Here is a 15,204-nt window from a genome sequence, read left to right as displayed (position 1 = left end):
GACTTGTAACATTTTAGATGGAACTGATTGCATTTCTTTTTTTCCATTTGGAGCGTTGCAAGTTACACAGCCTTGCTCCTGGTCAATCTCAGGGTTTGAAGCCGAAAGCCCTAACCACTTACTGCGATTAACAGGTACAACTAGAAATATTTAAAATGAATAGGATGTATAGGACTGGTGACAGTTTTACTTTAAACTAATTTCTTGAGGACACGGGGTGTTATGACTCTGAATTCTGCACTGAAATCTTGTTAACAGTGGTACGGATAAAGCTAGCAGGTTAGTGCAAGATATCGCATAGTTATTAAAATATTTTTAACATGGAGTACACAATATGGATAGATGTTAAAAAGTGTAGTTGATACTGTATCACATGGGGCCATTCAAATGTCGAATCCATGTCATTTTGGAAACCTTAATAGGTGCGAGAACTAATGGGTTGAATTACGTAGTTTTTCTTTTCCAGCGCCTGTTAATAAATAGTACAGTATTTCGATTCTCTTTCAGATTTTAGAAGCATTGCTTACAACTCACACTTTAGTGTTTGGCATTGTTTCATACAGCTCATGGTAACTTTTATCAGCTGTAAAAGGACATCCGACCTCTAATGATCCCGCGCAGCCCTGTGAAAGGGAGTCACGATTTATGATAGGAAGCGTTAGGAAATCGAGCAGCCTGGAAACCAAGGATCTCTCGACTTCAACAATGGAGGCATGTTGATTCTCTGATTGGATCTCTGAACCGTTTTCATTTAATTATCTTACACATATAGAAGTAAGAAGGAAAAAAACAATGCGTAACAGACTTTTCTCCTAACCTCATTTACAAACCGAACAAGTAATGGTCACTGAGCACTCAAAAAGCGATAAATAAAAAGCTAAATGTGACCAATAAAAAATCGCTGCGAGGGGTCAAGCAGGCCATGTATATTTTTGTTTGTGATATATTTGTTTCCATGTCCATACTGTATACTGTTTTTTATTTTATTTATTTTTTATTTTTCTTAAATTTGCATGCAAAAACAAACAGATATAGGAGAACCAATACAATTAATATTTGAACCAATATTGCACAAATCAATATTATATATGCTTAAACCGATGTTGTGTGCAAATCGACCGATATAACCCAGCACTATACAAATATTATATACTGTATGTGGCCTGTTTGGCCCCTTAGTCAGCGTGTTCTTTTTTTCGTTGTTTTTACAATTTGATGTTAAGATACCATACGACTAGACCATTAGGTTTGGACAATGGACGTTGATCTGATAATACAAAAGATGCTTCGCGTGGTCTACTAAATGCTTAAAAAAGAACATGTACAGAATTTGGCAAAATATTTAAGACGCGGTAAGCAGTAATGTCTAAATGAACTTTAGGGATAATGGGTTCATTGGAAAGAAGTGGGCGTGAGAGGAAAAGTTCTTACGAAATGATTGCTTTTTTACAGTTTCCTACAATCTTAACATTTACAATCATTGAAACTAATGGCATTTTCATATTTTTTTAGAAAATGAACTGAAAAAAATCATGTGCGTCTGTTAGTGTGTGCATGTTCTTCCTATTCTAACAAATATAAACAGCTTTCGAGTGTTTTAATGAAAATACAATAAGCAAGAAAAACTGTATTTGTAACAAACCATGCATTCAAAGGAAACAAATGGTATTAAAGATATACGCGTGCTCTTAAATTATACTGCTTATTGATTACAAATAAGTTGACTAAACAAAACACATTTTTGTTCCCATTTTTTTTTAATTTAGAATGTAGTTAAAATCAATGTGATGAAATTCCAGTTTATAACTTTTGTCTTATATCGATTATGATTTTATATTATGCAGTAAAGTAGCAGCTCCTTCAAAAGATTATTTTCTCCAAATGAAAACCTTTATATTGGTGCATCATGGCTTGGTCACAGGAGATCCACTGAAGATGTCGTGGAGCCTTAGGTGACAGATCTTTTTAACTTCTTCAATGCCAGTGCGCAGCTCGGCCATCGGGTCATTTAAAAGCCTTTCGTTCAGTTGCTGAAAAATCTTGTTTTTGTCGCTCATTCTGGCGCAAATAACGAACGGAAAGCCAAACTTTTCCTTGTATTGTGTGTTCAGCTGGTCTATCCTGAATTTTTCCGTGCCGTCTAATAAAGTTAGACCTGCCCCACTCTGCTCTTTTTGGGACTCAGTTGTCAGTTGACATCTCAAAGCTTCTCCTCCTGCCAGATCCGGGTGACACCTCAAAATGCCTTCTTTTCCTAGAGGGAAAGAGAGAGAACCAATTTACTATGAGATTTACATTTAAACTTGAATATTAACGTTCATTTTTTCAATTAAAACGACATTTTTCTTTTAGAACAAGCATTAAGTGTTGCATTTATTGCTTACAGAAGTTAATGTTTATAGGTGAGTATTTGTATAGCTGCTTTTAATCGATGCATAACCGCTTTGGCTTGGCTTTCGCTTCTGAGTCTGTTCCCGATACGACACGGGTCGTCTTTCCAAGAATTTCAATTAAATTCAGAGGTGATGAAAACGAGTTTAGACGCTCCTGTCCATTACAACTTAATATTTTTGTCCAATGACTTACGTTGTGTGGCGCTGAAGCCAGTATTCAACAGCAGAAACATGGACCAAGAGTGCCCCCTAGTGTTAACCAGATAGAATCCAATATCTTACTTACTAACACAGTTGAACAAACGCCAACTACTGTAATGAAAAACTGAGTACTGTACTACCATTCCAACAAAAGTCAAGCGCATCTCTAATTCTGTTGCGCTCAGTCATTTGCGTGCCCCCACCATTACCTTTATAAACACAGTAACAGACCACCTGTCCAGCTGCTCCCTGGATAAAGATTGATCGGACCCACTGACTACCCCACGTATGTTTCTGGGAACTTTGTGGTCAAACACTGAGATGTATAGGTCCCGGTAACCCTGCTGAAAGATCTCGGCTTATTCGCAGAAAAGTATTCGATTCATTTACCCAAATGATAATAATTACACTATTAGATACAAAACAATGCTGGCTGTATGAATACGTATAGCTACAAGACACATAAAGATAACTGTTCAAGATAAATTCGGAGAGCCCGTTTTACTCACGGATGAAGACTTTTGAAATTGACCGTACTTACAGTCTCAAACGTAACGGTTCCGCAATGTCACTTTATTGGGTTTTATGGTTACTTCTAGTTCCATTGCATGACAAAGAACCTTTTAATTCTGGGAAGGATTATTTGCATGTGAAACTGGTTCTTAGGGCTTCAAAAAGGTACTTTTATATGCAGACGATACAAAAATCTTTAATGTCTAGTAATCTACTTCAGGATACAACATATCAAGAAAACTTGAACTGGGCTTGTATTATTGTGTGCAGGAAGAGCTCTTTTAAAATCTGGAACCCATTGGTATTTCACAAATTTATTACCCCGGCATGGCTCCAGTTTTCTCAGGACCCTGACCTGGTTTGGTGGATGGATGGATATTTTTGATGATTTTGTGTGGGATATTTTTTGGTTTTTGAAGTGTATCATTATGAAGATTACATCTAGTGCTACCATTTGGCAATTTGTTGTTTAAATGACCACCATCATTCTGTGTTTTTTACATGTAGGGACAAGTATATTGTTGATGGCAACTCTGCCTGCTGCCCTTCATGTGGCCATGGCACATGGCATAAAATGGATATTTGTGTGTGATATCATCATATTGCAACAATTTAAGGTTGCAGTAAGCAGTTGTCAGCATCTGAACTTTAGGATATAGTGATAAGAAGTATGATTTCATGAAGACCTTTATTAAAGGAATTGGGTTTGAGTTGGGTTTTATTTCTGTCGCTAGAAACATTGGTGTTTGGCTTTTGAGGATCTCTGTGCTTAGATCTCTGCCTGACAAAGGTCTTCTCTTTTGTATTCTCCCTAAAGAAAGTTAATCCTTCACTGCAAAAACTTAAAACATAGGTTTTCAGTACAGTACCTGCCAATTTGCCAATTTCTAATTTGGGTAAGAACATTGCTAAGATACAATACAATACAATACAATTCATTTTTGCATAGCCCAAAATCGCACAAGTGTCACAATGGGCTTTAACAGGCCCTGCCTTTTGACAGCTCCCCAGCCTTGACTTTCTAAGAATACAAGGAAAAACTCCCAAAAAAACCCTGTAGGGAAAAAATGGAAGAAACCTTGAGAAAGGCAGTTCAAAGAGAGACCCCTTTCCAGGTAGGTTGGGTGTGCAGTGGGTGTCAAAAAAAGGAGGTAAATACACAGAACAGAACACAAGTAACCTTTAATATAATAGTAAAATAAAATATTACAAGTACAAAGCAGAATGAGATGATATCACATAATACAATTTGGATTTAAGATACATTTAGATATATTTAGAACACTTCACCCTACATTCCACATGACAAATATAATATTTGACCCCAAATGTTTCAAATGTGTCTGTATACATCAGGGTACACTGCACTGGACTGGCATACAATTGAAAGTTTAGTGCCTTGTACCTGATGCTGCCAAAACTGGCTCTGGTTCTACTACAACCTCATATTGACAAAACAGTTTTAAAAAAGAACAGATTTTAAAAACAAAAATATAAAAATGAAGAAGCCACAAGGCAAGACAAGACAACGGTTTGTCAGTGAGTCAACATGTGAAAAGCATCTGGTATGGAAATCAGCTTAAATTAATAGCTGTAAGTATATATAGAAAAGCTTAGTATGGCTTATTTATATTTATTGTTCATGAACCTAACTGTATTTTATTTAATGATTGTCAAACAGTTACAACTAAATGATTTAAAAAGCTGCATCATAAACATCTATTCGTGTTTAATTAATTTTATCAATTAGAGGCCACCTTATTAGTTACTGCCTGTTTCCTATCGAGCTATGGAAGTTTTACTGCTCAAATATATTGCTTTGCATCTTCCTTTAATGTTGTTGCTCATGTTACGGCACCGCCCTTCAAACTGAATTACTTGTAAGGTTGGTTGAATGATTTTACAACCACAGTACAATAGGCCATTTTGTTGGGGGCGGAGGGCTGCAGTGGCCATTGCCATTTCTCAAGTTGTACTTTATAATGAACCTTAGATCCCTTACCTTGGACTCTATAGAATTGCTCATATTAGCTGTATAGATTCTAAATGAATGTACTCTGATTTTTGAGTTACAGACCAGTTTTTTTTTTGTTTGTTTTTTTATACTTTTCTGCTTATTACCTTGTTATTTGATAGAAAGGATATTTTGGTGTTTAACTGTAGACACTAATTTTACAATATTTAAGGAAATCTTTAAAAAAATTTAGAGATGTTTTTGGTGGCTCAAGAGGAAATTATTGGCTAAAAGTTGTTTACTGAGCAGAAAACAGGAAAACTATTCTATTCAGTAGATACAGCGTGGACTGATAGAATGATAGTGCTTTAGTTTAGGTATATCATAAAAGTCTTTCTGATGATTTCTAAGAAAAAAGCCAAGCAAAATGACACCTTTTATTGGCTAACTAAAAAGATTACAATATGCAAGCTTTCGAGGCAACTCAGGCCCCTTCTTCAGGCAAGAAAACATCTTGCCTGAAGAAGGGGCCTGAGTTGCCTCGAAAGCTTGCATATTGTAATCTTTTTAGTTAGCCAATAAAAGGTGTCATTTTGCTTGGCTTTTCTCTACATTCATAATGGCTAACACGGTACAACACCCTAGTACTGATGATTTCTAAGATAAGATGTTGGGTTACAATATTGATAAAACTCTGCAGTTAAGTAATCAGTTTAGGTCTAAAATTGAACTCACATTTTTACAAAAGATGTCTGCTAATCAGAAAATAAGGAAACCTGTTACCAAAAAAAAAAAAAGACAGTCAAGCACAAACGGAGGTGGTTGATTTAACTCAAGGACAGTTAAGCTGGTGGGTTGGTTCAACCTTAAGGGTACTTTGGAAAATAATTTATCTTTTGGCTTTTGAGAATGGTGCAGCCGCCAATAATGTTATGTCCTTATCCAGCATGGTCAAGTAATTTTTGTTTGTTCCATAAACTGAAGGTTAGAATAAAATTATGAAACTGATGATAGTCCCATTGGGATAGGTTTTATATGAAAAAATAATTAATTAGACTTCTAAATTGTTTTGGGAAATGAATTCTCTGCATTAAGCAACACTGTTGTCATTTATCCATTCGTGTTTTCACAGGCTGATTTATAAATCCATACTGACTTTGTGTGAGTGTGTATGTGGATATTTGCATGAGTGGGCCCAGCGATGGGCCAGCACTCTGTATGTTTTTAGCTTTTGCACAAAGGGAGTTTGACTAAACAATTGATTTAATTCTTGCTGGTTTATTACATAAAACTAGACTGTATGCGCCTAACTGGCCATAAGACTAAAGCCAAGAAGATTATACTGTATATCTGAAATACTGTCCAATAGTTTGATTAGACCACATTAAAAAATAAAAGAAAAACTGTTGAAACAATGAACTTTTACCATTTATCTCATCTCTATTAAATTAAGTGTGCAATCCTAGATTATTCGCCAAGTTGGTCATACAATACACCTTTAAAGTAATATGAGTATCCTGATAAGCTTTGTGGACTGGCCAATTTACCAGCATAAATTTAATCTTTCAGAGGTGTCATTCAAAATACTTTTGAGTATTTCGGATATGGTGTACAAGTGGGAGAGTTTGATTTTTTCTTCACGTATTAAATCACACAAAAGTCATTATAATGAGATTCTAGAGAGATTACAAGAAAAAATCATTTGTGATTTACAAAAATTAAATTTCTACAAAAGCAACAAATGGTTTCTCGGGTGGATCCTGAGTTGGGCAGGCAATTTGAAAGTGGCCTGTTCAAAATTCAGTTAAACAAGTTCAAAGATATTATTGACTTTGCTCAAGTGTGCACTTTTCATTTAACTTTCACATTTTATGAGTTAATATAACACTGCCGATTTTGCTGTGCAGTGATTGGATAGGAGCAATTTCATCCCAGACATTTCTTTGTTATACCTTTGTGTCTTATCTACCTACAAAGTAATCCAGACAAACAAAATGATATTGTGAGCAACTGAGTAGTTTTAGGAATGAAATCACCTTGGAGGAGAGTAGACAATGCCTGAAAGTGTCCAGACATATAATTGTAATTTTTACTGGCTGTAAAATCATTCTAACTGGAAAAAGAGTTAAATTACTAAATCCCAGACAAACCCAATGTGTACCATATTTGAGAAGATTGAATGTTTTCATCTCATCTAGTCTTGGAGAAAAAAATGGCTCAAACATTCTCACAACAGTGTTAATTAAAAAAAAACTCAATAGTCCTCTGAGCTAAACTTGTTTACAATATATATAGTGCCCTATTTACTATAATATTAGTTACTGTAAATATGTTTTCTAAATACAGGTTTCTCTCAGTCCTCCAGCCCCTACACCATACTCCCCCACCCTTCCCCACCATCAACTTGTGATCTTAATAAAGCCTTCTTCTGCATCGCAGCTTGTTTAAATCTTTGCTTCTGAAGTTTTTTTGCCTTCATGCAAGTTTTCTCCTTTTATAGTACACGGATGAGGTCCATAATTTAGAATTTGGTATTAGAAATACTGTATCTTCCTTCCTTTCTTAGAATTATGATAAATTTGGCACATGCTTATCATCTAACAGCAATTGGTGAAACTGAATTTTTAAGACTTTGAAAAATGTTTAATGGCTTTCTAAATTCATAGGGCTTGAGTGAGATGTACAGTACTTCTAGGGCATTCATTGAAGGAATGACTTGCCATAACTGAAATTGAGTAGGTAAGTGGTTGGCATTTATTATAGTTGTGGACTGACTGCAACAAACAAACAAATGAGTGTGCCTGGTATAAGTGTACAATGAGCCAAAGGTCAATTATTAACTTAGTTGCTTCATTTGATCAGAGGTGATATTTTCTACTCATACAGTAAAATATATGAACGTAACTTCTGCTGGACAGACCTGGAAGACCCAAATAGTCAGAGAGAGGATATACTGGAAATGTCTACCAGATGCCCCTATCAAATATGAGTTCAGCTCTAACCTCAAGAGGAATGTCTTGTGCATCATTTGCCAGTCATGATGGAAACATTAGGTCCCATTGATAGACAATAATGTTAAGGGAAGGAAATCAAGTTAAAGGTAGTGCTAGCAACAGGGGCTCTGCTCAGTGCAGTTGTTAATAAGCTTTATAGGGCCAAGAACACTGCAGGGGGTGAGATCTGACTGGAAATGCTGAAAGTGCAATACATTGGGAGTGAGTCATCATTATGACATCTGTTCAAAATAGCATGTAAAACAGTTTGCTCAACCTCCTCAGACAAACCAAGCTGGAAGAGCAGGAAAAGAACTTATAAAGGGGTCTGATAACTCAAATTATGTTATACTCTTTTTTTCAGTAGTGAACCACAAATGCTCTAGACAAGAATGTGCCAGGGAGCCTGAACCATCCAAAAAAAGACAAAAGGAGAATGTCAGAAATGTCCCTTTCAATTAGAGTGTCTCAGAGGGTAATATAATGGGATGCAACATGTAACAAGGCAATTCACCCATGCTTCCGGCCAGAAACAGAGCTCCGCGACAACTCCAGGCCACTATTAACATTAGAAGGGGGTTACCTCCACTTTACTAAATGGGATGACTCATGCTTAGTTTTCCTGCAAGGTGTTTTTTAAATGTAAGATAATAGAGGCTGCTCTTAGTTAATGTGGGGAGTATGGGCAGCAAGGAGAAAAAGAAATATGTGTGTTTTGGCATTGATCTGAAAAATAATAACTCCAGCAAGTATAGAATGAACAATTTGGTCAAGGGACAGTGATTTGAGACTAATAGATTAGAGTGGTACTTACTTTAAAAAAGGGGACATGTTCAAATTACTGTGGAATCACATTTCTCGCTCTCTAGTCTTACACCATTGTATTACAATGCAAATTCTCATTTAGAGTCAAGACTTGTATCCAGGAGGACCAATATTTAATTTATTTTGACAGTTGATCAGGTCTTCATCTTTGCAAAGGTAATTGATAAGTTGTAGAACTTGGGCAGTCCAGTCTACATGTTCTAGGGCCTTGAAGATTTATGATGATATATTTTGTTGTATTTTGTGAACGGTGTTTCAGGATTATTTTGTCCTGTGTCTTCAGTTTTGTGTTGTCCAGTCCTGGTATTTGGTCAGTGAAATCTCACACACTTGGAATTAAGGCGAATATATATTGAAAATCATCATAGGACCTCATATAGCATGTCTTGTCTCCTCTGTTATTTAATATTTTTATAGACAAGATATCAAGCTAAGCAGAGGATTGGGGGTGGGGGGTCCATTTTGAGAAAATGCAGGCTGCAACTTTGGTTTTTGCAAATCATTTCCTCTTGGCTTTCACTGACAGTGATCTGTAGCATGCACCGTAGCAGTTCACAGTCAACTGCAAGAATTGGAACCTCCAATCTGAGGTTATAGTCCTCTCCTGGAAAACAAGTGACTGTACTTCATAGGTGAGGGGGAATGGATTGTTTTAAACAGAGAACTTCAGGATCCTGGTAGCTTGTTCATGAGTGAAGTAAAAAGCTGTCACAAGACTGACTCATGGACTGTAATGGCATGTTGAAAGGACATGAAAATATGAATTGCAGTGTGCTCTGTACAAGTGGAACTACTACTACTTCTATTACTACCACAAGGCATTGTACAAAATGAGGGTGGTGCAGTGGGAGTCAAGGTCTTAAAGCTTTTGATTTACTAGTTAATCTATGTTGTTATTCTGAACTTGCTTAGTGACTAAAGAAATTAAAAAATGATTTGTTCAAGTAAAAAAGAATTCGTAATCATAGATATCTTAACATTAATAAATTTAGATTTCTTTTATTCTTTCATGATTTTGAACAATTAGGAAGTTTATGACTCTGACCTTTAGGTCATGGTAAAGATGTCATGTGATGCACACTACCTATCGTGCATTTCAAACCCTACATTTCAAACAGAAAAACAATAGTAGCGCCCATAATAAAACCAAAATGGTGTGAATGGGAAACACATTTCAAAAATAACTAACTCACGAACATTCTAAATCAGAAAAAATGATCTACGTAATTGATCAAACGATTGTAACTCTAACAACAGTGTAAAAAACATTTTAAGATCAGTTGTTAACTTACGAGTGTTTCTCAAGCCCCAAACCCCAACATAATTCAAGTAGAACATTGAATCCTTCGTAATCTATGTGCTCCCTTACACAGTCATTAGTCGCTAAGTGCTTCTTAAATTGGCTTCCTTCTTCCGTGAACACAGATTCCGTTACATTTACATTATGACAGCTCTATGCACATAATAGTAATAATAATAATACATTTTATTTATACACACTTTTCTTTATGCTTATTTATACTCTGTCATATGTGATTATTAAAGTATGGTGCCATGTTTGCTTTATATTACTTTTCCCAGTTTATTTCATTCCAACAAACATAATTCCAATAATAAAACCATGTAATTATATTAACAATCAATTGCTTCTCATTCAACTTACAATGTTTTTTTGTCGGTGACTTCAGGGGTAGAATTAACTAAGTAGTACTTTATGCTCGTATAAAACAGGTACTTCAAAAGGGTTTTGAGAAATGCATGAAAAAGCATCTCATACTCAATAATACTCTATAATGTTCACAAATCAATAGGATTAGGCCCAGATCATTAAATTTCCTGACCTCTAAATCCCCTACAATAATATCTCCATTATTTGTAGAAGCAAAGGAAACTGCTTAAAAATATCAGACAAAGCTCAGATCATGACACTAGCGAAGTTACAGTCTTAACTGTTGAATTGTGCTGCATGATTCAATTTAATTTATTTCTATTTATTCATGTTAAGTGCAACTTCCACTTAGAAGGAAAGATTGCCATATAATAATTGTAAACAAAGTATAAAATCAACGCAGTGTTGAAACATAAGCATACACTACTGTACTGTATATACAAAAAAATGTATATGTCTATATTACACCTCTCTTAGGTCATAGATAATGGATAGATAGATAAATCTACAAATTAACAAAAACAGTTTAATTTGGAAAGATACCTGAAAACAAGTCCATCGTTTGTGATAGGTTATCTACTCTAAATTCAAGTAGTATAACCTTGAAAGCAAAGTATGAATTGACTTTAACCCATGTTTTCACTGGACATCTAAGTGATTAGGGTCCTCATTCTTGAATTTCCTCTTCTAGCCAGAAGTACTAGGGTGTTGTACTGTGTTAGCTATTATGGATGTATTGAGATGTCAAACAAAATGACACCTTTTATTGGCTAACTAAAAGAGACCTGTGCTGCTTCGAAAGCTTGCATATTGTGATCTTTTTAGTTAGCCAATAAAAGGTGTCATTTTGCTTGACTCCTCACTACTCTTTTAGTCAGAGAATCTTTGAATTGTGCTATGGAAAGCTTTTTTAAATATGATTTTCACAGCTACTCTTTTTAAAGGTGAATATATATGTTACTTCATGACTTTAGACTAATTTTGTTTTTATATTACTGTATACTGTGCAAGCACACTTAAATAAGAATCTTTTCCTACTCAAAATAAAATGGGTTGTCATTCAGCAATATTGAATAAATGCTTTTCAGTATGTTATAATTTTATATTATTCTGCACTGTAAGGCAGAAAAGGCAAAGGGTTTTATGTGATTTGGTTATATTTATTTTAAACACAAACTATACGATTTTGTGTTACATCTTTATAGATTAAATGGTAAATTATGCAATGAAAATAGAATATAGTTAATAGCAATGCAGCCTATACCTACTGTGGAAGGAATTGTTTTTGCAGTTCATTTTAAAGTTCTAATTTAATATGAAAAAATACAACAACACTGCATTGGATGAAGCAGGAATTAGCAGACTTTTGTAGTTTATCCTAATGATTAAATACATACTGTAATACAACAGTTACATAGTTGTAAACAAATTCTTACATTTCTTTTGTCCTTTAAGTCCATTAGTGATACAATATTACCTTCATACAAGATACATTGCATATCTTTCTTACCTGAAGTAGGAAGGTTATCAATGAATTCTTGTATAGCAACTTCCAGGTCAAATGGATTGGAAAAAGGTTGCTGGGACCAAACAGCGGCACAAATGATAGGACATTTCTCTATAACATTTCCAAACACTTCAATGAATTCTTCATAAGAAAATGAATTCACTTTAGTTATATTCATCTTCAGTGAGCTGACACCGTCCTCTTGTTGACCTGTTTTGCTAACATGAGCAAAGTACAGATGTTAAAAGCAGAAGAGTTTGTTTGCATATGGAAGATCCCCCGGTCCTTGCCCTTTGAAACACAGTTAAACTCTCAATTGTCCTCATATTCAGATATAAATAAGCAATAATCTGAATTTAAATAACGAGAAGCCAAGTCTAAAAAAGCATGAATTTTGGTCTTCATATATTTGTGTTAGATGATTTTAAAGATGAATTTAGCTAGCCCTGAAGACAGGGTCTCTAACTGAGATATTCACTGCCGTAGAAGGAGTTTTCATATAATAGAGGAGGAACCACTGGAATACTGCATTGATAGTTCTGTTCAGACAGAGTTATATCCAAACTATTTATTAACCAGTGAGAACACAGATTCCATTTCCTTAAATGATGTATAATATTCAAAAACAGTTTGATCTGTAGCTGTGCACATACAGACTTAAGACCAAAAGAAAAATCCAAAAATTAGTTATTTATTACCTAAAATTTAAAATCCAAACTATTTCAGTTGGAACTCATGTTATTTTGCAATTTAGTCCCCACTAAAGTTCTTTTAGCCATTAGATAACTGATGAATCTAGTCGTGCTTTTAGTGACATCTGCTCCATTTGTGATAATTTAGGGTTTGTAGCATTCTCAGAAGTTATCTTTTTATGTGAATTTATAGTAGTAATGTAACTAGTAATCATTTTGGGTGTAACCCATGCCAGTCAACCCATTAGGTGACAAAGGAGGCCACCCTGATCTGGGGGCGCACTTGCTTTGTCTCAGATGGTGTTTGCTTGTGCCATTATGAATACGCACCTTCTTTAACTCAAATATATGAAAAAATGTGTTCCTACCACTAGACTGACAGATCCAGTCATCTTTAAACTTTTTCTGTTATTCCTTATGTAACTCGTCTCCTGCTAATGAACAACAGGAGAGATGAAAGCAGGCTGTCAAAGCAAATAATTAAAAGCAATTTGTTGTGTTAAAATAGTGACAGCCTTATAGTTTATAATGTGGTAGATATTAAATTTGGAAAAAAGGCTATATTAAAGGAAGAAATTTATCCTCAATGAGGGCATCATTGAGTCAGGAACCAGGCAGGAGGAAACTTGTTCAATTATGTCATTTATTTCTCTTCATGAAGAGGGTGCACCTTGTATAGCAGTTTATAAAGGGACAGTGCCCTGGGCAGAAGTTGCCAGCAAATGGTCATAGAATATAAGCAGAGAGCTATAGTTATAGATAACTGAATTTGCATAACAGTTTTGAATTAATGCTTACTTTGATTGGTTCATTAGCTTGCATACTCTCTGATTGGTTCAATGGCTTACATGCCCAAATAAACACATCTAAATAAAAGTCTCATTTCTACCTCTTATCCTTTCATGGAATTCCTAAGTACATGACTACTGCTAAAATGGCAGAAATAACTTCTTATTGGTGTTTCTTGTAATTGGTCATCAGTGTTTTGCATTGACTTGGAGAAATGTTTGCTCTCTCCTTCTTACAGAACTCCTTCAACTTTCAGAAGTATTTTCTACTAAAACTTTAGAGAAGCAAGTTCATGCAAAGGTGAGACAATTTTTTGCTCACCAAACAACTGGAATTGACTGAATGATGTTTTCTTATCTGTTTCATACCTAGAAATCAACACATGACACATTTTAATAACCTAGTATTTATTTACAGTATATTACTTTAGACAGAGCTTTTTTCTACCTCTAATCTAAAATAATTGGAAAAATAAACAGAACATTAAAAGAACAAGAGCTTAATTCAGTACTAAGGATAATTATTTACATTTATTAGAATGGGATGCGGCAGTTAGATTCCTTTAAAAAAGATAAAATATTAATCTCAGTCTTTATTTTGCATTTCCTAACATCATCATTTGACATCTTACACACGTAAAAGCTAGTAGACTGTAATCCATTGTTACAGCAAGATAAAGACAGCAGTTTAACACATCAGCACTTTAGTATGCTAGTAATGCTTTAGAATAGGGACTGTAGTGGCTGGGTCTAGTGCATCCATTAGATATTTTATTGCTGTTTAAAAGAAACAAAGTCTTTGCTAGCAACATATTACACTGCAGTGTGAAATACTTGCACTATAGGCAGTCCCTTATTTTAACATGTCGCTTTGAAAGTCTCAGTAACACTAAATACAGTGACATTAAACATCAGTAATTGACCAACAGATGCACCCACAGAAGACAGACCCTTTCTCTATGATGCTAGTGTGCAACACTAATTTTGAAAAACAGCCAAATAGAAGTAAATTATCCAGTGATGAAATTTCTTATACAGAGAAGGAATGCTTAAAGGGAGAAACATATGAAAGCAAAATAAAACTGAGGCAAAATAAGCTCCACTTATTAGATTATTCATTCCAGTGTATTGGACGTCCATTTGCTAATTTAAGTAAACCAACATTACAGCTCAGCCATAACTCAAATTATTAGACTAGAATGAAAAAGAACAGATAAAGAGCTGCCTATAACCTTTACCTTGAAATTTATTCAGGATCACACACACACACACACACACACACACACACACACACACACACACACACACACACACACACACACACGCACACACGCACACACACATATTTCTGCAAAATCCAAGAGTTGACACACAATTTGCTAAACCCTAGGACCAGTGAATGACTGATCTCACTTTTGTTACTGGGATTAATACCAGTTGGCAGACTTTTGGTTATTTGTCAGTGATGATATATCCCTGTGTGATTGTGGGTGAGTTTCTGTGTTACACCAATGTTTCCATTCCCACCAGACGTGATCCGGAGGCCTTTGGATTACACTGCCTCAACTCAATGACCAATAAAGGGGAACTGCCCCTGCTCTGTGGATGGAACAACTTCTATGTCTCAGCTTCCTTGTGCACACAGCTGGACTATCACAACAAGAAATTG

General features: G+C 35.2%; 1 protein-coding gene across 1 annotated transcript; it reads right to left on the bottom strand.

The window, feature by feature from the left end:
* Window positions 1–1,615: 1,615 nt before the first annotated feature.
* urad (ureidoimidazoline (2-oxo-4-hydroxy-4-carboxy-5-) decarboxylase) lies at window positions 1,616–12,286 on the bottom strand. The gene is made up of 2 exons (XM_028799490.2): window positions 12,059–12,286; window positions 1,616–2,254 (listed from the first exon to the last, which is right to left on the bottom strand). The coding sequence occupies exons 1-2, from the start codon at window positions 12,231–12,233 to the stop codon at window positions 1,905–1,907; spliced, it is 525 nt and encodes a 174-aa protein (XP_028655323.1). The 5' UTR covers window positions 12,234–12,286; the 3' UTR covers window positions 1,616–1,904.
* Window positions 12,287–15,204: the final 2,918 nt, after the last annotated feature.

The sequence above is a fragment of the Erpetoichthys calabaricus genome, chromosome 4, assembly GCF_900747795.2.
Source record: "Erpetoichthys calabaricus chromosome 4, fErpCal1.3, whole genome shotgun sequence".
NCBI classification, from domain to species: Eukaryota; Metazoa; Chordata; class Cladistia; order Polypteriformes; family Polypteridae; genus Erpetoichthys; species Erpetoichthys calabaricus.
Note: the sequence above shows the minus strand (reverse complement) of the source record. Positions and strands in the feature narration are given on the sequence as shown.

Coding starts and splice junctions, on each gene's coding strand:
- urad (XM_028799490.2), bottom strand. CDS start 12,233: ATGAATATAACTAAAGTGAATTCATTTTCTTATGAAGAATTCATTGAA. Junction 2,255..12,058: donor TGATAACCTTCCTACTTCAG/GTAAGAAAGATA, acceptor CTTTCCCTCTAG/GAAAAGAAGGCATTTTGAGG.